Source organism: Rousettus aegyptiacus, unplaced genomic scaffold, assembly GCF_014176215.1.
Source record: "Rousettus aegyptiacus isolate mRouAeg1 unplaced genomic scaffold, mRouAeg1.p scaffold_m13_p_8, whole genome shotgun sequence".
Taxonomy (NCBI): Eukaryota; Metazoa; Chordata; class Mammalia; order Chiroptera; family Pteropodidae; genus Rousettus; species Rousettus aegyptiacus.
In genome coordinates, this window is record NW_023416311.1 from 55404173 (window position 1) to 55426856 (window position 22684).

General features: G+C 32.8%; 1 protein-coding gene across 6 annotated transcripts in view; it reads left to right on the forward strand.

Moving 5' to 3' along the window:
• MCTP1 (multiple C2 and transmembrane domain containing 1) overlaps positions 1 to 22684 on the forward strand; it is a 432111-nt gene that overhangs the window by 219782 nt on the left and 189645 nt on the right. For 3 of the 6 annotated variants that reach the window (XM_036226011.1, XM_036226013.1, XM_016133034.2), the window contains exons 5-7: positions 916 to 1027; positions 9135 to 9173; positions 18057 to 18134. In XM_036226011.1, the coding sequence (XP_036081904.1) occupies positions 916 to 1027; positions 9135 to 9173; positions 18057 to 18134 (229 nt within the window). The remainder of the gene's footprint in view (positions 1 to 915; positions 1028 to 9134; positions 9174 to 18056; positions 18135 to 22684) is intronic. The other 3 variants (XM_036226012.1, XM_036226015.1, XM_036226014.1) reach the window with 2 other exon arrangements.

Here is a 22684-nt window from a genome sequence, read left to right on the forward strand (position 1 = left end):
AATATATCCTTAATACATGTTTTGTGAATGAAATGAATGAGCAAGTGAATGAACAAACCAAGGGAGCATACCTAATTTGCCAAAATTTCAATATTCAAGTTTGGTGCCGAAGTTTTCATAGTCCCTTAGGTTTATTATAGGCATGAACTCCTATTTGTTTAATATTCATTAAAATATGGAAATAAGATAGCACCTATGCATTGTCAGTTGAAAGTGTATTTTGCTTATTTTCTAATGGGTAATATTGACTAATTCATAATGTCTTGGAGATACTTACCTAATTCTAAAGCCTTCTAAGTATTGATCAGCTTTTCTAAGGATTGATTTCCTTGTGTTTCTGAATCTAAAAACTGTTCAGGCATGGGTTTAACAACCCAAAACTAGAAGCATTGTTTTAAAAATCAAAATTTCGTTTAAATGATTATACATTGTTTTTAAAGTATGTCTATAATGTATGTCAGGGAAATTATATTTTATATCCTCTTTTCTCACTCATTTGTTTATTCTATATCATACTCCTGATTTTAAAAATCTTGGTGAAGTAAAAGGAAGATAGGGGTCAATAAGTGACCCTGTTTTGTTATTGGACTCAAATTTGTAGAAAATAGTTGGAATTGTTTTCTATGTATTTAGAAGGGAATTACTTATAGGTTTATCAATACTGTTGTAGTTTCTTGGCCTTTCCAGCAACCCCATGGTCTTTCTAGAACTTCACGAAGGACTGAAACCTATCCAGTGAATCCATTCAAGTATATACCCACTTGGCCCACAACTTATTGGATAACTTAATGCATAGATGATACTTTAATAACAAAAAGATGTGACAGGAAAAGGAAGACAAAATTGTTGATATAAAATATTTTTTTGGCTTATTCATTGAATGACTGTTTAAAATCTTAGTATTTTATATTACAGGTCCATGGATGTGACTTTAACACTGAAAGATCCCCATTATCCTGACCATGATCTTGGAGTCATTTTGCTCTCAGTTGTCCTTACCCCTAAGGAAGGAGAACACAGGGATGTGGTAAGTCCCTCCCTCCCTCCCACAGGACTGCTTTCTTGCTCTTAAACTTGCTCTCAGCTGTTCATTCAAACATTGTTTGAATGTCATAAGCCTTTTCTGAACCCAGAGGTAATAATAAGAGAAGCAGCATATGAAAATCTTCCCTGTTCTTTGTTTCCGTGAATATCCTGGGTATCACTAGTTCCTCTGTATTGTATCTTTTGAACTCAAAGTTCCTGTCTATGCTCCAGATCAGAACCTCTTGTTGTAAATAAGGGACACATTTGCATTTTATTATAATTTTATTTCCTGATTTCACATGTTATATTGAGGACAAATAGTGGTATTCATTCAGGGAATACATTTATTAGTGAATTGAGTATCTGGAATTCTACATTGAGGGATCCAGATCTTACTATTTTGACTATATTGTCAGGTGTACCATAACAAAGAAAATGAGGTGAAATTATAACAGAGTTTCTGCTTTCTGGTATTTGTTTGCTGAATGAGTGAGTAATTTTCATCTTTTTGATGGGCTGCCATATCGATGTTACCCATTTTCCAGCACTGGCTGTCTGTACTTTCTTGCACACCATGCTGCTATGAGAAACTGACAAGGATACAGAGGAGCCCATTACCGTTGAAGGGATATTTAAAAATATCAGGTTTGACCCACATCGGTATGCTAGCCAGTGCACTTTCTGCTACAATTTACCAGAGACTATTTGTTAGATTCAATGTGCTTTCTTGTACTGGGAGCTACTCTCACTAGTTCTGATTGTAACACATTTTAGGACTAGACTTAATTTTTTAGGCAAGCTCAGATACTTGATTTCAGCAATGTGTCTTAAAATCATGCATGATTAAAGTTGGTGCATATTGTCTGCTGAAAATGTCTTACTGACATTTTTCTCTAGACTGTAGATAAAAATAATGAATTTCATTTTCAAAGTTGAAAGAGTTTTAAACTCATTGAAAATTTCACCCTGTTCAATCTTTTAAAAAGTTAAACAATGAGCACATATATCCATATATAATATTTAAGTATGACTTAAGTATCTATAACTTCAGTGAGGAAGAAATTTCTCTTTTTCAACAAATACTACCAAGTAATACCTACTGTGAGAACTTAGCACGATGGAAGAACGTATATATATCTATGCATATATGCACAGGCCCATGTGTTCAGACAGAAGGATGGGTGAGGACATTTTTTTTTTTTACAGAGAATATTTAATAATGAAAGCCCATCATTTCAAAAGTCACCAGTTCAGAATACATGATTTCATGAAGCAGAAGCCAAGAAGTATATTCTAGCTGCCTAATATATATAGGAATTAATTATAAATGTTTGTTTGTTGCTTTATTTAAATAATCCTGGTATTCAACAAGAACCTACTGTATGCCAGATCCTGTGCTAGACCCTTAGGATATAATAGAACTTATATCCAGTGGAGAACTCGAGAATCAAGTAATTACTGAAGGAAATGTATAATGACAACTGTTTTAAGCGATGTGAGGGATAAATATTGCTATAAGAGCAAATATAAGAGAATTTGTCCTAGTCAAGGGGACAGGGATTATCTAAGGAAGTCAAATGGGAGCTGGGATCTGAAGTGTAAATATGACAATATGGCAAAAAAACAGGAGGAGGGGAAGTATTTCAAGCAGAGTAAACAGTATATTCAAAGACCCTGTAGCTAGAGAAAAAAGGTTGCATTTCAGGAATTTAAAAAATGCTAAAACTAGACAAGGTGAAAGCAAATGAGTGTGGGAGATCATTGTGCATGATGACAGAGTGGAAAGGAGATGCCCATACTGAGAAGGGATCATTGGCCACGTTAAGGTTTGTGATCTCCCCCCAAAGAGCAGTGGAGAGCTAGTGTAAGTCTATAAATAGGAAGTGGCATAATCACATTTGTTTTTTGAAAATAGCTCTCTGTAGCTACATCTACATTGTAGAAAATAGAGGAAAGAGTTAGGATGAATTCTTGGAAATCAATTAGGAGGCTATTACAAAAATCCAAGTGTCCAAGTGGAAGATGGTAGAAATTTAGATTAGAACTGTCAGAGATAGAAATGGAGAGAAATCATCAGGTTTGCCCATAGGAAGAAAAATCTACAAAACTTGGTGGTGGAATATTTTTGCTTTGGGAGTCTTTGTTATTTTAATGAAGGGTGGCACTTCATAAACAAAAATACCTAAGTGTTTGAGGTCTTGTGTATTCTCAAACCATGTTTACTGGCAATATTACTAGAGGTTGGAACGATACGGCAGCTGTAGTTATTTGGATGATTTGATGATGGAGGGTGTACTGAATTTTTACATTACAGGGATATTTATTAAGTACTCAATCAAACTGAGGGGTTCAGGGATCAAATTAGTATCAAGTGGTCTTATGATGGAGCTACTAAGTTGTTCTAAATTTCACAGAGGTATATGTCAGCACAGGCAAAGTAGCTCTCAACACAGTTTTTTCTTCAACAATTTTTGTAAAAATCCTTCAATCTCCATAGCTGCTCAAACTTATTATTTTGGCACAATATCTTTCTAATTTAAAAAAAAATCATTTAAAAATAACACCTGGTTGTTGATCATCAGTGATTTATCAAATATGAATAGGGAAGAAAATGCATGGGTTATATGAAACAGTTATACATTAAAAATCTGGTAATATTCATCTCCTTTTCTTATTTTTCCTTTCTCTTTATCGTATTTCTCCAGCTACATTCACCCTTAATACAGAGTTCTTCCTGTAATTCGTATGCCGTTTTCTTGACTTGAAACCCTTTGGTTTTTGAAGGAAATCATTTACTAACAAGTATTTTTCATTTACTGCCTTATTTCATGCCCTTCTTCTTCAGAGTACCAAATAGCCCTGGATTTATTCTTTGGCAACTGAAAAACGATGTCTTTTTCCCTCTCATACTAATGCAGACTCTCACCTGTCTTCTCTCTGCATCAGAGAAGCACGTGGCTTAGCCAGGGCTCAGTGCCTCAAAAAAGACACAACACTTGCAGCCTGTACCAGTCAGCCTCTAGCTGGTGAATTCACCTGACCTCAACCATATCTGAGGAATAGAGAGGAGGTTGATCAGTGTGTCTATACTGGCTCCTCTTTGTGGATGCGGTCAATAACCAATAACCAGGATCATGGGGTCGGTTATAAAGAAGGGAGCTGGGTCAAGGGGTGGGAAGGAAGGATAAAATATCCCTGGTAGGAAGTTCCCAAGTATCCTAGCTAGTCTGGTATCTTAGATTTGGAGACAGGTTTCTAAGCATATGCTTTACACTATGAAAATTTTTAACAAAGCGTATAAACTTGCTTTTTCCCCCTCTTCGCTTGTTTTGGTCTATGTAACAGTTTTATAGCTATTTTATTAAAATCTCTAAAACTGTTAAACAATACTAGTTATAAGATTTAAAAACTCCAAACAAGGACCATTTGTAGGCATCTGTTTAAAAAAACACATTGATCATCTACTAAGCATTGTGATAGGTCCTATAACTTCCTCTTGATTTTTTTCTAAGTGTTCGGTAACCTCTAGTTAAATGGAAACGTCTTGATGAGAGACTTTAAGGCTCTCCAGTGAGCAACATGTGTTCCCTTACTTGTAGCCTCTGTCCCAGCCATGCAAACTCCTGCTAAGTTCACCTCTCTCAGGTCTAAGCTTCTTCAGTGACGCATGTCCTACCCCAAATATGCTTGTACTATACTTTCCTGTCACTCCTGGTTAAAAATACTGCACATATACATTATTGCTTCTGATTACCTTTCATACAATGACCTCTCAAAACCTAGTCCAGCTTTCTGTACCTAGTGGTTATTTGGTGGGTTGTAGACAAATATCTATTAAGATTTGATGGGATGCTTCGAAGGTACAGGGAAAGGTATTTTAAGTTTTTTTCCTTCAATATTTAAATCCCTGAGGTTGTCACAAACAATATTAAATAATAGTCCAATTTTCCTTTTAAGTTCTTAAAATTAATATCTTAATAATAATGTGCTTAAAATTAGTCTATTACTCATCTCAAGATTTCTAATGATGACAATGAAGTAGAAGCAGGTCACCGTATTTTCTTCATTTTGTAACATGTCTAGTGTTAGCTAAATATATTTCTCTAGAATACATTTGAAGTTTCTTGGTTAAAAACAATGAGATATCAGTTTATCTTCAAATTAATTTTTTCTATGCCTGAAATACATAAAATATTGCTGCAGTAAAAATGACATGCTGAATTTTTACAAATTATCCACAAACAAATCTCAAGAAATTCCAGCTCAAAATGCAGCAAACAAGGAAATCGGTTACTAAATACTTCACAATTCCTTTTAATATCCTGAATGGTGTATAGGGAAGAAATAGAGGATGATTTTCCATTGACTCTCACACAGCAAAATTATAATTCTGTTCTCTTTGATTATTAGCTAAGAAATAATCTATTTAAGCTTTTGAGACAAAACTTTAATTTAAAAATCACATGTTTATTCTTATCTGTGTTTATAAAAGTTTGCTAAATATTTTCTATATGTCAAAATGGAGAATGCAATATGAGTTTCAAGAGCCATTAACAAATAAATCCTAATAATAAAATAGGAAATAAGGCATTAATATTAAGAAAGTGCTATTAGAAGTAGGAAGAAATGAATAACTGGAAATACAGAGGACTTAACATCACAAAGTGCTGGGATTTCCAAATCAGTTATATTGTGGGTTTTATACACTGTTAATACTGAAAACATATTCCATGAATAATGCAGTTGGGGTAATTTCTACTTGTGTGGATTGCCAGTTCTGGAAATCAGTAATACTGAAAAATGAGTTGAAAAACCTATCAGCCTACTGAATCTCCTTAAGCCTCTAAAACATGCAGTGTCTAATTATAGCAATTTAAGAGTATAGTATGAGTAATAGCCAAAGTATTTCATAGTTGCTTATATTAAAATCTTTTCCACTTAGTTCATGATTGAGTCTTTTAAAAAATTCTAGATGTGAACAGATTATATATATATTCCTTTATTTTTTAAGTGTCAGCATTGTGTGTACAAGAAGCCAAAATCTTCATGGGGGGCATGCTGATGAGTCGCATGACATAACTGTCATTTCTGTTTTGAATGCATGTTCTGTTTCTGAAACTGCAAAAGTGTGTGGTGCATATATGTGTGTCCTGTATGTGGTATTTTAGTCTGATAGTGTGTTTGAGTTCTTTCTGGCTCTTTTTCTAGCAGAGTTCAATCCACAACTTTCTTCATTGGAGAATTTGTGAAATAAAAGTGAGTTAATTTGTGTTACTCACTCTCTTAGATTACCTAGAAACTACAAATTGCTTGGCTAAAGCTGAAAAATAGAAAACTCTAAGAAACATATGAGTTAACCCTAGTTGGTCTTTAGTGAATTAAAAAAAATGTTTTTCCATGTTGGTTTATTTTTGAAATTTTTCTGAATTATTCTGTAACTAACATTTGAAAAATAATTCACCTGTAAAATATATATACATATGCTTTATAATATATATGTACTATAATGTCTATCCATTCTGCGATTTTTAATATTCATAGTAGCCATGTGATTGCCTTAAAAATTACTACAATGACAGATAAAAGCAAAAAATGGATTGAGTTATACGATCTTTTAAAAATATCAGTTTTGCAGCTCTATCAAGGCCATATTTTATTTTACTTATTTTTTATTGACTTCCAAGAAAGTTGAGCTGCTGATGAAGGATTTGAATTTTACTATAATAATATTAGATAATGACACTTTCAAAAACAAATTCATATGTTTCTCAGCTGAAGTTAAATTATAGAGCAAATAATAAATCTTATTTTTCTATAATTTGCTTCACCTCCTATCTTTAACATTCCCCAATCTTTCTTCTCTAACATGTCTCATGACAAAAGCAACAGTATGAATAGTATGTCCGTTAAATTCTTTTCTACTCTTTTCAGTTTTATTGAATATACCTTAACCTAACCATCTGAAAAGAAAGCACGAGTAGGGAGTGGGATACTTAAAGCCATTGTTTAGCTGCTTGTTTTGACTCGAGAAGCCCAAATTTTGTTATAAAATCTAGGGTCGCTTTGAGAATTACTGGATCTAATAATAATAGAACTGAAGACACTGAATGAGGAAAATAATGAATTGGTTTCCCAAATGGCCAAATCTTTCATATTTAGATTTAAGGAAAATACTGACTTGTTTGTATCAGTGTCCCAATCTGAAAAATAATACCAGACAGCCAGTTTGGAAAGCCAATTTTGAGAGCCAGGAAAAATGCCAACCCTATAGTTTTCTTTACATATCAAAGGCTAATTATATGCAGTGTTTCTGAGACAGGAGATGCAGTTTAGCAGTAATGAATCTGCATAATGTTGAGTGATATTGCCCTAGATTCAGCTCTTCCTCATGTTCTTAGCCTCTTTTCTATGCTATAACATATCTTACAGATATGGAATTTTCTAGGGTTCTTAGATCCTAGATGATGATGGTAAATGACCACGATTTAAGAGATTTTACTCTTTGATTTATTTAGTTGATTTGACTCAAAACATTGTTAGTCACTCTTAGTCTATTAAAACTCTCTTTCTGAGAGTTGAACATTTATTTTCTGACACTTTTATGGAGCATTTTTGTGTATATGGCATACCACAGAAATATTTGGCTTCCAATTGCGTTTTAGTGATGATAGGGAAAATGGTGGTGGTGGTGATGATGATGATGCTGATGACAATAACTTATTTAACTTAAACAACAAACATTTATTACATATTCACTACATGTCCATCTCCGCAACCCAGTGGTGGGTTTTGTTGCTTTAAAATGAACTGGATATTAGTACTTAGAAAACATATAAAATGTTTCTATAATAGTATTCCATAACAATGCTTTGCAACTTCCTGGCTCCATCTGGGGGGAAAAAAAGCAATTATTCTAACTTTGTAAATCTATTATTGTTCCACATTTTGGTCAACATTTAACACAGAGTGTATTTAGGGAAAACGTAAACTGTAAAATGACTACAGAAAAGAGGAATGTACCCTTACTTTTGACAATTTTATGATTTTCTCATTTTCTACTCTAGAACTTCTGCATAATTTCCTTGTCTTGGTGTAGGCCAAAGGTTGTCTTCTATGTGACTTAATCTTATATTAAGATATTTTTTGTATTTTTTGTAAGTTATAAGTGGTTCTGGAAATGGCCCTACTTCATAGTGAATTCTGCTGAAGGTGATATAGTTCTTCAAGGCACCAGTGCACTTCTTTTGTATACAAGTATGCCAAGCACGTCTACAAGCTATATTCTTAGTTCCAAATATTCCCTATTATTCCCTTCATCTGTCTTAAAGATAATTATAAAGCTAAGAGAGGGTCAAGCGGTTAATCAGAAAGTTAATATCAGTTTTCATTAAGAAGTTTTTAAAACTGGAAAGGAAATAAATCTTTGGATTTTTATCATTAACTTTTTGCAATGATCTTGGGCACTCATCACAAGTCTCCATAATCTTAATTGTAATTTGCAGCCATAATACCTCTTACTATGACATAAAACAAACAAACAAACAAACTGTTTTAAAGGCTATGTTATGGCTAAACATTTAGCAAGAAGATCTGCTAATAGCCATCACAAATACAGCATTTTTTCTCCATTTAAAGCATTTGCAGATTCTGAGGTAATTAATGATTAACTGTAAGCAGAGACAATTCTAAGATTCCATTAAAGCAACACACTTAGAATGTGTTTGAAGAGAAAAATTATTATATACCTGGTAAAATCATGGTACATCCTCAACCTCCATCAAAAAGGAACAGTCACCAGTCATGAGACTCGATGTGTTTTTTTCCAGTCAATAATTAAGATATTTTATATTGTCCATTCTGTTTAAAATATACCATTCCATTTTTTTTTTGTACAAAAGAATAAAACAAATGAACTCTCACCAGAAAGACTGCTTGAATGTTAAAGGTGCTTCTTCTAGCTGTGCATTTGTGAAAAACAATTTTTGTCTTGTATAGTTGTTGCTAGAAATGTTTGCTGTTTAAATGTTAAGCTCCCTCTAGAAACCAATTGGCTGCCCTATTCTGTACTTGAGTGATAAGATAATGAAAATGCTTTATTTCATTTACAGACAATGCTAATGAGGAAGAGTTGGAAAAGATCAAGTAAGGTAATTCTTAGCATGTGATCTTTCAGCTTTTCTTGTTGAGAACTATCAATCGGCTACTTTCCCAAATTTCTCTCATACCTCTTCAAACTATACCACAGGATTTCATCACTCTTCAATTGTTATTTATTTTTTCCCATACACTTTAAGCAAACCATGTGATGCTTTTTTAGTAAGTAGAAATCACACTGATCAGTTGCACCCAAATCATCCTCTTGCTAATCTCTGGTCACTTCTCAGCATCATTCTCAGCATCTGATTTCTGTTATCTGTACCACAGGGTCTAGAAAATATCTTTGCTCTGAATCAGGAATAACATGATGAGACAAGGACAGGGACAACTCCAGAGAGACAGAAGATCCATGTAATTTTCTGTTTCTGTTCACTGAAAATTGAGTCTAAGTTTTCCTAACCTCAAAAATCCCTGTATTGCTATATCTTTGAAGTGTATAATGAGAACAGTTTTCCAACATTGCCTCTTCTCACTTCAAGAAATAAACAGCTCTTGGAAATGAGACGAGTTTATAGTTCCTGTAACTTATTGAGCCCTGGCTTTTAAAATTTGTAAAATATTTAAGATATAAACTAAGCTTCTAATTTGTTCAGTGGTGGAACCACTCTTGGATACAAATAAATATCAGGATGAAATTGATTTTTATATGAACACTTCTTAAAATAAGTCAAAGGAATTTTATCTGCAAAATCTTGTTTGCTCAAATTTCTATTTTAAAAGTCAATATTCCTTTTTAATAGTGACTAATTTTTTTAGACCCTGGAACATGACAATCTTTTTTCTTCCATTCTAATTGAATCTCATTCTTTAATTTTGTCATTTTTATTGTGAATTAAAAAAGTACTCATATTGAGATGTTTTGTATTTATGATAATGTCTTAATTTGCTTTAACAAGTTTTTATTACTATACATTTTCTTCCTAATTCTTGTAGAATTAATGAACAAAAATTAATTTGGTTTACAAAAAGGTCAGGGCCGTATTAAAAATCACTTTTTCATTTTAATAAACTCCAAAACATTTTTAAAAAGTTGCTGAATACTCCTGAATTAGTGTTCACTGTGTTTTTTTACTGACCAAAGTAAAGTTTCAAAAAGTCTTAAATGTTTGCACTGTTCATATGTGTATTACACTTTTTCTTTGTAATTGTGCTTCAATATTAGTGTTATATTAAAAGTATATAGTTTTAAAAATTCATGTTATTTGGCTTTCCTCAATCATTCTATATTATGATATATCTTAACGAAAACATTATAATTCATTAAAATGTAACAATATTTTCTCTTCTGAATGTAGTTAAGATGTAATGCTAGAGCAGAATATTATATACTATTTAGTATTAATTAGTGCAAATGATCCATTTTATTGTGGTATAAAAGAAAGAATAAATATAAAGATGCTTTAAATAATTTATTTAATTTATATTTAAATTTAATTTCGATGATAAGTTAAGGAAACATAAATTCACTGCTTTTCCTTTGGTCTACAAAAATAATTAGCAAGAAACATCTATTCTCCACTACTTTTATATCTAAAGTTCTTTGAGCTTTCATTTATTATTAATCTATTAGTACATTCAGACTGGTACATTTTTCTAGTTTGCCATTAAAGATACAAAACTTCCTGTATCTAACTCTGCACTCATTGGGCTGCTTGGCAGATTATTTTTAGTGTGTATGGGATTATGGCTTGTGAGGTTTTAGCCTAAGGGATTTTGAATTTTATAACATTCAGTGGGATAGTGAATGCTGAGTAAAGGAAAATTAGTCCATTCATTTGTTTTCTTCTATGAGAACATATTAAACACTTGATAATTCATTACCATTTTCACTGTCCCCTAAAACATCTGCTATATTTGTCCATATTCATGTTACAAGAGCAGAATGTTAAATTCAAAATCTAAGGAAAGTTTGACATTTCAGTTACCATCTATTCTGCCATCCTTGACACACTGAAATGGCTCCCACAATTTGTTTCTCCAGGGATGAAAGGAAAAAGGATGATGTACAAGTACAATAGTCTCCCCTTATCTGTGGTTTCACTTTCCACAGTTTCAGTTACCTGTGTTTAATCACAGTTGGAAAATATTAAATAGAAAATTCCATAAGTAAACAGTTTATAAATTTTAAATTGCGTACCATTCTGAGTAGCCTGATGACTTCTTGAATCGTCTCACTCCATCCTGCCTGGGATTTGAATCGCCCCTTTGTCCAGCACCTCCATGCTATATATAGGCTCCGGCCTGTTATTCACTTAGTAGCCATGTTGGTTATCAGGTTATCAGATCAGATATCACAGAGGGAGAGAGAGGTTGGGAGCGAGACAGAGAGACAGAGAGACAGAAGGAGAGAGGGAAGGGATGGGAGATGGGGAGCAGAACAGGAATGGGGAGGGGGGAGAGGAAGAGGGAAGGAGAGGAGAGAGAGAGGTTACATTCAAATAACTTTTATTATAATATTTTATAATTGTTCTATTTTATTGTTATTATTAATCTCTTACTGTACCTAATTTATAAATTAAGCTTTATCATAAGTATGTGTGTATGAGGAAAAACATAGAGTTTGGTACTATTTATGATTTCCAGCATCCTCTGGGGGCTTAGAACTTATCTTCCCCAAGGATAAGGGGAGACTACTGTAAATTGTGCTTTCTGAAAAACTAAGAGATAAGTGACTTTACTATATAGTTTTGTTATTATTTACTATGTTACTGTTTTGTGGAAATGCATCCCTTTTCTAATTATTTCACTCTTCCCCTTAAAGATTCATATGTGAGTAAGGATTTTTCCTCTTTTATTTTTGGAAAGAGGATATAATTCATTTGCATTACATTTAATTACAGGTATTTTAAATTTGCTATAACTGTGCTCAAAGTCAAAGGTGAACTTTTCTAATAAATAGGTCATTTTTTTCTTTGGGTTCTTGATTTATGGGAATGAGGTTTTTTGCTTTTTTATATCAGGACTTTGATATGCACCTTGTCTTTGAGCAACAATAGTAGTTGTTAAATCTGACAAAGACTTATATATAGTCAGATAATGTTGTTAGATATTTTCTCCAGTATGGAATTTTTCTAACTTTCCTTGTATTTTTTCAGAAGTGATTATAATCATGGAGGGGGAGAAAGCTAAACTGGCATTGTTATGTTAAAATATGCACATCTCCCCTGCAAACAAGCAAATCAGCTCATAGAATTTCTCATTACTTAAATATCTGCTTGTCATTTTCATCATCATGCCAATAATGGATTTTTTCAATGAAAATATTATTCGTGACACTCACATAACATGGGGTTGTATTTACTATTGAAAATAAGAAATATAAGGGATAAATAGCCAACGTGACGACAGGGAAATTGTAATTTTTGTTCAGGACCGATTTACATATCATTAGGAGGAACTGTGTTACCATCAAATAACAAGCAAGAAAAAAAATACACCAAGTTTACCTTTGAAAAACAAGAATGTATAAAATATGTGCTATGTTTAAATGATACGTTAACCAATAGATAGTTATGATTCCATCATATCTGCTCTTCTGGGATTGACAATATTTAAAACACTAATTCTGGTTTTTCTATCAGCACAGTTTCCATCATGCATATTGTAAATTCTGCCCCACATTAAGCTGTTATGGAAAAATGTTATTTTAAGAAGAGAGGGATCAATGTCTCACTAAACTTGTGCAACTGGATAATTATCCTGGTCAAAGAGTTTTACTTGTGTGACAAAATGCATTTTGACAGAGAAATGGTAATACTTTGAGTTATATCAATATTTTACTCTTTAGAAGAAGCTTATCATCGATAATTTATTCTGACATTAAATTATTCAACAAGAAAGTTTGATGAGCTTAGAAGAGAAGATGTATATGTATTTTGTGAATAAATTTTGTGGGGTCAAACAAAAAATGGGAAAAAATAATGAAATAATTACTTCTGATGGTGAACAGAAATTATTTTACACTACATTGTGTGTGTTGTGTATGTGTGTTTTAACATAGAAAAAATGAGTATCAATGAATGTGATACTAATAAACATATGCTTTCAATAAATCACTTTAATTTTATAAGAAATAACCATTGTGATAATATAAAGATATACAGGTTGCAATTTATATTCTAAAAAATAACAGTGTAGATTTGTTTTAAGAAGAGTTCATCCTTTGAATAATATAATATAGACTATGTGATGATGTCTCATTAGCATATCTTCTGTTACTTGATGGCTTATTGTTTTTTAGTAACATCTTTTTTAATAAAGATTCTATTTTAATCACTTAGAATAATTTAAATGAACTATAAAACACGTTACTGGTTGAATGAAGCAATTTTTAACAAGACTTTTTTTTTGGCAAAGATATTGTTAGTTTAAACTAGAGAGCATTTTCAACTCTTAGTCTGAAGGGCATAGTTAAACTTGACACCTTCGATGACATATTAAAAATACGTCAATGAAAACCTCTAAATGCTTTAATTTAAGAAATGGTAGAGAAACAAATTAATACATGTTTGAGTATCTTAGTCAGTCAGACATAGAAAAAAAAGTCATTATTTAACAATTATCAGATCCTTTCTGCAAAGACCTCTTTTCCTGATAATAAATAGGTGATATTTTAAAAACTACAGAGAATGAAAAGTTTCTTAGTCATTGACCCTCTCAACTGTAAGTGACCAAAATGACTTCTCTTTGACATCTCATTTCACATTATTATGCATATATCTTTGAAAAAATGAAATGCTTGAGATGCTTACATGGTTTTGAAGGAAATATAAAATTCTTTTAAAAATCCTTACTTTATTTGCCACCAGGACCAACTCCTTAAGTAATACTTTTTAGGGATTTCCCTTTCAAATGAGTCTTTCAACATCTTCTGTCCACTTTGTGACGTCCAAATTAGTCTTCCACTTATCAGTACTTTCATTTGGTTATGTTTATCCTTAAGTATTCTTTATTAATCTTTCCCAATCACTTCAACTATCTTATTTTCAAATAACAAATATACAGACTTGAAAGATAGCTTTTTTTTTTTTTTTTTTTTTTTTTGTATCTGAGGTAAATCGGTCTACTGTCTTTTTTTCTGAGCATATGTTGAGTGACAAACAAATTGTGTCATAAAGGCAGAACCTTTAGAAGTCATTTATTTTATTAACAAGGAAACTAAGGCCCAGAGAATCAATTGCCTTGACGTACCTGGATGATGTGAGCAAGACCAATATTTTTTCTCTCTGAATGTCATAGAAATAAATGTTTTGGTGATGTCTTAAAGCAGCAGAGTTCCTTTTTGGATTGATGATGAATAGAGATGTGATGTATAAATAGAGCTGCCCCTTATTTTGTCTTTATTGACACCCTTTCATATTTTTCTTACATTAAGTGACCCTTCTCCTCTATGGCTCTTTAAGTCACTGATGGATGAATGGCTGTGATGTTGCTATGTTTGAGGTCCCATTTTACCAAAACAGTGACCAAGTCTGTTTTGAATGAGTATGATTTTTCATATTCATCAAAGGTCACTCTGATAACTGACCTCATTGCTCTTTGCCCAAGTAATATTTGTATTCTGATGAACTTTTAGAGATGTTTATGAAAGGTTTCCCATAGACATTTTCAGATAGCAGATAACCTAAATAACTCAGATAAAACCTTACATGAAGAGTGTATATATGCTTTGTGAGTTAAACAAGTTGTGAATTGAAAGAAAATTTTATCTACTTTTTTATAAGGACCAATATATATGTCCAGGAGATAGCAATTAAGTTATGCTGAGTAGAACCGAATCCTGGTGAGAACTTAGTGAATGCCAGTACTACTTTCTTAATTTTCTTGAGAGCAAAATAATAGAAAGAAAAGACTGAAGTGATACAGGGATATTGTAATTTTCCAAAAGCATAACAATTATAATTCATCGAAATATCTTAGGACACAAAACATTAAGCAATAGGTATGACAATTATCATGTTACTTATGAAAGTAATAAAAATTGTTTGAAGCCAGTGGGATTACACATCAGAATTTCACTAAAGACTTTTAACTTCCCATTAAAAGATGGTAAGTTAGTATAGTTCTTTTAAATATCTAGTTCATTTAAGTTTCTTCCTAGTTATCTCCATTAACTAGACATTTAGATTCTGAAAGAGTTAATTAAATAAAGCATCTTATGAGAACATTGTGATGAAGTAAAGAGAAATTTTAGTATTGTTTAAATGGAGAAGGCTGGGCTATGCCAAGTTACCCCATACAAAAAATGGAGAAATGGATCATAATATGAAATGGGCAAACAGTAGTACATAGAATGTAGGGGAATTTGGAGTTATGTCAGAGCACCATCTTATGATAGGATGATAGGATCGAACAAAAGTGTGGTTGAAGGAAGACCCTGCAGACCAAGGAGAAGCCTCAGAAAAATATATTTATAACTTTTAATTGAATGTCTCAAAAAAAAAAGTCTCTGTAAATCAACCCCAGACCCCATTATTTCTTTACCACATTATTGGTAAAAACTTAAATTACTTTAGCAGACCAAAAAGATTACAACATATATGATATTTTTTTTATTAGTATATATTCCGAACAAATATAGTGAAAGCTTAAAAACTTTTATTTGACCACAATTAAGTTTAGGGAGGGCAGTTAAAACATCTTAAGTGAATATATATATACCTTCCTGATACCGTAAGTTGTGTCAAGAAGCAATAGAAACAGGAAAGAGTTTAAGGCTAAAAACCAGGAAAATTTCTCTAAAGATTATAGTGCCAGTGAATCATCTTCTAAGAAAAAAGGGATCAAAGCTTTATTATTAGATGATACACTTCAGACGAGGCTGCACAAAGCACTGAGAGGGTTTTCTGTAAAGGCAATCGTGCTTTGAGAAGGTGGATGGCTGTAGAACAAATCTACTTGGACTTCATCATCCAGGTGCAATTCACTGGAATAAACTCAGCAGGAAAAGGAAAAGATAGAACATGCCTGTGCCTGGGATTGAGCTAATAATTACTCCATGCTCCAGGCTTTGCCACACAAAACAGTCATTCAAGGCTGTCATTATCTCTTCTTTGTAGTGTCTCATGAATCATTTGATTAAATAAAAGCATGTGCAGCTCTGTTCTAAAAATAGAAGGGCTGACTCTACACACACCTATTGTCAAGACACAAGCAATGTCTTTCTTTACAGCTTTATAGTGTCTAGATCTCATTTGGAAGGATCAAGTTGTATACAGGTAATAAAATCCAAATAACAAAAGCCAGGGATTATTTGCACATATCAGGAGATTGGATGACTGAGTGTTTCTTTAGACAAGTGTTTAATCTAGATATATTTTTAAAATTTTTGATCTGTTTTTTTAAATCCAAATCTAGAATAATAGAATATCTCCTGTTATTAGTGATCCAAGAAATTGAATTAATAAGCTTTATTGAGTAGAATTGTAATATAGAAATGTTCTCAATTTATATGCAAAATTCTACAAATTCACCACCTTGTTAATAGATATTAGACCATAATTTCTTCTAGCGTACAGTTAATGCTCAAATGCTTTAATGAAAAATATATGCTAGTTATTACCACTTGCCAACTTTTAATTCCTCTAAGCCCCTGATTAGCCTTTCTCAATAATCAATAGCCAAGAATACAGTTCATCTACTCTGGGCTGTGAAAGCACGTTCAGAAAATCTTGGAATAATATGGCTTGGAATCTACATAGCAAAGACTTTTTTATTCATTCTAAAAACAATTTATCCAGTGCCTAGTATGGTCACAGAACTGAGCTGGGAGACTTGGAATGAAAATGCTTCAACAAATTCTGTACAAATTAATTTTTTTTTGTATTATGAACTTCTTAGGCTAAAAAATTAGACACAATGGGAAAAATTATCAGCTAGGTACCAGCAACCTCAGATTCAAATTTTAGCCTCTCAGTCTCTAGTGTTAGGCTTTCAGCAGGGTATTTATCTTCTCTGTGCCTCAGTTTCTTTACCTTAAAAAAAATAGTTGTTTTGAAAAACACTGTGGTACAAAAACTCCAGCACATAATAGCTGTTCAATAAATGTTCATTTCTTTCTGTGTGATCTAATCTATCTTTCACACTGGCCTAATCTAATCCTATTGTTATTAAAACTGATGACTCACATCTCATCATACTGTTATTAGGAAATTTTGTCTAGCCGCTCTAGAAGTCATTTAATACAAACTTTTAGCTCCACCATGATAATTTCTTTCCAGTTTCTTGTTCAGCTGTATCTTAGTCTGTCCCTTGCTGCTCTTGGTTGTATTAATCAAAAGACCTTAGGGTTGCTTTTTATAGTAGCAAAGGCAACAAGTGTTATGGCGGCAAAATTTCTGTTACTTTAGAGATATCTCTTTAATCATTACAAAATATTCATATGTGGGATGTAGTTAACATGATCGTAGTAATTTTCTGTCCATATAACATTTATTCTTCTGGAGCTTTATCACTTTTTTGACATGGGAAACAGTCACCAAAAATTTTAGAAGCAGAAGGCGTGGGAAAATAGGAAAATGATTCTTTCCATGATTTCTCTTGCTGTGTTTCTTTTTTTTTCCCCCTGCTATATCTATCAACAAAAACCTGAAACCACTCAAGCAGGATTCATCACCATATAATCTTTGTCCTTTATTTTCTTGACCACTACAGCTTTATGCTCCTAAAGAAAACAGTGGCTGTAAACTATATCGTTGCATTGGCATTTATCTTCATTGTTCAGGAAGACGTTTTCTGACAGTGACTTAAGAAGCAAATACATATTTTCTTCAAACAATTTGTTTCGAAGAATATTGCTAAACTCTGGTTGAAATGAGGTGTTGATAGTGGGAGGGAACTTTCCCGTACATGTCTGATCGTTCGTTTCCATCCAGACGTGCAGCAGGCCTGCCTTTCCTGTCCTGGGCTTCTGCAGAGCAGAGCTTCAGAGTGCTTATTTCCAAAATGCACAAGTAAGTTCAACCATTCAGTTTATTTTTTCTGAGCTTGCATGAGCTGTGAAACTCTCATGGCTGACTTACTGCTCTGAAAACCCATCCCCTAGCCTAACTTCTTTTATACATATGAAAAGGAATTGAAATCTTGAATTCCTTGTCAAGGAATAATACATATAAACTAATATTCTCTTTAAAATGCCAGCTCACTAATTTTAAAATCTTACTAAAGATAAATATCATTGACTAATTGCCTCAGGCTTTGAAATTTATGTCACTAAATATAAATTTATTTTTGCATACATTTATATTTTTATTGGTATCTTGATATTCTTTATTAAATTTGAACTTGGACGAATATTCCTTAAGAGAGAGGATCTCAAACTGGTGTGCGTGAGAATCACATGGGGCATGTGTTGGAAATACACACACAGCTCTGCTCCAGCAACTGGGTCACGCCCAGGAGGGTCAGGCCGGTGATGTCTACCAACTGCCCACTAAGACTGGGGAACTACTGCTTGAAAGGTTTAAGATGATTTTCTCCTTTTGCAGACTGGGTTCTTTGCACTGAAGCTAGGTCGATTTTCTTTTTCATTCTTTGCTTCTTTCAACCTTTTTTTCTCCTCAAATAGAATTCTATTTCAACAAAGACATATTCGAACTCATTACCTTAGTTAACTAAGTACCAGCTGTAATATGTTAATTTTAGTGAGGAAAATCTTGGATTTGTTTAACACTGCTTGCCCTTTAGGTGCTCAATAAGTAGTTTTTGGTTGGTCGATCGATATTTCAGTTAATATGTATTATTTAGATACATTCTATGAGAAAAACTAACATTAACAAAGGAAAGAAATAATAAACTTTGCAAAATTTTTCAGTAGGTCCCTGCTTCTTTCTCTAAATGCTCCAAATATCCAGGCAAATATGCTTCCCTAATCAATAAATTTAGAGGCAGAACTAATGGAGGACTTCATTAGCATATATTGTATCCATGCCAGAAAGTGAATAATGTTATAATTATAGTAACTGATGATAGCTATTAGAACATAGGAGAAGGCCAAAGTGCATTCACCTTAGAACTTTTAAAGCAAGGGTTCTCACACTTGAGTGTGCATCAGAACCACTTTGAGTGAGGGCTGGTTAAACTGAAGTGCTGGGCCCTACCCCTAGAGTTTTGGATTTTGCTGAGATGGGGCTAAAGAATTTGAATTTCTAACAAGTTCCCAAGTGACAGTGATGCCATTGGTCTGTGGATAGCCTTTGAGAATTTTGCTATACAGAGGAAGGAAACTTTAAACAGTGAAGCAAGTGATTGAGAAGGTACTGTGGAGGGCATTAAAGCTAGTGGTTTTCAAAGCTTTTCATTCTTATTTATTTATTTATTTTTTGATTGCGTCACCACCTCTTCAATGAGCTCCCCAAAACTTTGATTTAAAACATAAGTAAAAGTAATAATTGACTATTTTAAGCAGGATCAATCTTTATTTACAGAATATTTCTTTTTTCTATGCAGACCCTTCAACACACAGACACTCCTAACCACCACCACCACCACCACCCCCCCACACACACACACATACACAGAGACAGATTAGTGTTCTTAGTACACTTGGAGCCCTGGAGTAAAGTCTGAGAAACCATATATAAGAATACATGCGCAAGTCACATGGTTAGAAAATGCTAGAAAGATGCAAGTGGATGCTTATGTTAAACCTCTATCTTTACTACTATGGTAGCTTAAGTTAACCCTTCCCCTCTTTACCTTATAATTTATTTCAAGTTCCTATATTTCACACTCAGACTAAATATTTAACTGTTTCATGACTATACAGTTAATTAAATCAATGCTAAATTAATGGAGTTCCTTTGTTTTTAGAAGAGTGCTGTTTTAACAGAAAGAAATATTGAGGAAGGAAAAGTTTTAAAAAATCGATATCTGACTAGTATTTCTTTGAAGCTCCCCTTTTTACTTTAAACCTTTTGTGTCGATCACCTTAATTCCCACATTCATTAGCCCTGATTTTGTGTAGAAACTTCTTCCTCCTCCCTGTTAGCAAATTAAGTCATTTTGGATATGTTCTTTTGAGTTATGGAAATGCATTTTGTAACAGCTAATGACAGTAAGTAAAGTTCATTTTTTTTTTTTTTTTTTTTGCGAAATCATGAAGAATCCCACGGAAAGCATTTTTTGTCTTTCCCACCTGTAAGTCAAGTTCTTGTTCTCATGTGAAAAATGAGAAGAGGAGCAAGCAAATAAGGGTTTCAGACATGGTCGCATTCAAGAACCTAACAGCAGCTGACAGAAGACACTGTGTAACCTAGTTTGCACCTTACTATTATTTGACTGAGTGCTGTATATGACTCTGCTTCTAGAGTGCATAGAAAATGTCATTAAATATATCCATTAGCAAGCTGAAATATTGTAAGTACGAATACATGTGCTTGTGTAACAGAAAAGTAGGTAGTGATTTCATGTATTAACCATGGAGGAAAATCTAGCTTAGAATGTCATTTCAGATATAATCAGCTCACTTAACTAGAGAGTACCCTTTAGCAACATTTTATGTAAATGATTACTTTTAAACCTAGGAGAGAGTCCCTGCCCTAAAGAACATTATTGGGAGAAGCCAGGAATAAAGGATAGAAATTCTGGATTCTAGTCACACACTTGCCATTTATTAGCCCAACTATTCTGAGCCTCAAATTTCTCATCAGTAAAATAGAAATTGCAGTCCTTGCCTTTCTAATTCATAGGGTTTTAGTAGAAACCAAACGATATAATATACACATACATACTTTTAAGTTCTAAAGCTCTGCATAAATGGGTAGTTATTAACTCCTCAGTCTTCGCTAATTATTTATTAACTGTCCTCCCAATTTTTTTTCTTTCTTTGCCAATTATATTTCTTAACAAAAATTTCAAACTCAAAGTTTAAAACATGATTCTCTAGAGTCTTCTGTTAGAGGCAGTCTCAGCAGTAGCAGAAGTGGTTAGATAGATAGATAGATGAGAGAGAGAGAGAGAGAGAACGAACTGCAATCTATTGCTGCATTATATATATAATTATAAGTAGTGTGAAATCTTAGAACTGAAAAAAAAACCCTTAAAGATCACTTGGTACAATGAATTCTAAACAATTATTATAATATAAGAAATCCTTGATTTAAAGAAAACACAAGGTGGAAACCCAATATGTAAAACAGATGGGAACAGAGGGGCTGTGGTTTGAAGTGGGCCATGGAGTCCTGTGAAACTAACAGGTGCTCCATGAAACTTCTGTTGGACTTCAGAGCACAGAACACTGCCCTTGGCCCTCAGAGAGGTGAGTGTGTATCCTTAAGTCCTGCATTAATATTAAAAAGGCAGAGCCACCAAGCAATATTGTTCAAAATTTGTTGATCACCAAGGCAGGGAAATATGTGATGTAATGAGAGAGGTATTCATTGAAATCTTCAAATATTAAAAGCGTTATCTTTTGAAGAATGTAGTTTCATTTTCCTAATAAATGCACCCTGAAATGCATGAATTTTGATGACGACAGAAAAAATGGTTATGACATTACTATGGTATGGAAAACAGGTAGGAAATCGAAGTGGGAAAGGGAATTATACAAAATAAGCTATAACTTTATAACATTAATATATATGGAATGAGGCCAAAAATAGAGCTAATCCATACTTTAGAAGTGGAGTAATTTAAGGTTGAGAGAAATGTTGAATTTTTTCATGAAATGACTATAAGTGAAGAAAATGTGCTCGACAATCTGAAACAGCAATTTTTATAGTACTGCCTGGTTCTGAATCCAGATTGTAAGATTTTTAACATTTTTGCTACTTTCTTTGGCTTGTTTTATGTGCTATTTAGTTCAAGCAGATTACATGGCCATTTTTAGTAGACTTGCTAATTTTTGAAATTTCTGATTTGATTCACTGACTTGAATATTGTGACTTAGAATTGACCATAATAAAAATTATTTAAGAAAATGTTTAAATACTAGAATGAAGAATCCAGAAACATACCTTTCATAATAAATCACATGTGTAATTTATAAAATTTGCGATGCAAGTTTCAAACATAAGCAAGACATTTCAGATGGACATATTGATTTTGTTTTCTGTTCTGTGGTACCTAAATAGTTCTTTAGTGAGCTGAAACTCAGTTATCTTTTAATAATACAGCAATAATGATATTTTTGAATTGCCTGAATAGAACTTGCAACTAATCTTGCAATTAAAAACCACCTATAATAATTATTTGTAACATGAAAACATTTATTTCAAAGATCCATAAGTAATTAAAAATTAAATATCATAGTGTGGATGAGGGCTTTGATATTCATAATATTTATTCTAATTTTGACCCAGGCATATGCAAATGTTCTCTTATATTCTTGAGGTATCTACATCTTGTAATTTTAAGAGTTGAAAAATTAGACTTTATTTTGAGCACTCCTCCCTTTTACACAAAAACCTTAAATTTATCATAAGATGATAATTTGATATCTATTAATAATTTCGATTAATAAATGATAATCCATAAATTATTTTTATTTTAAAATTGTAACTGT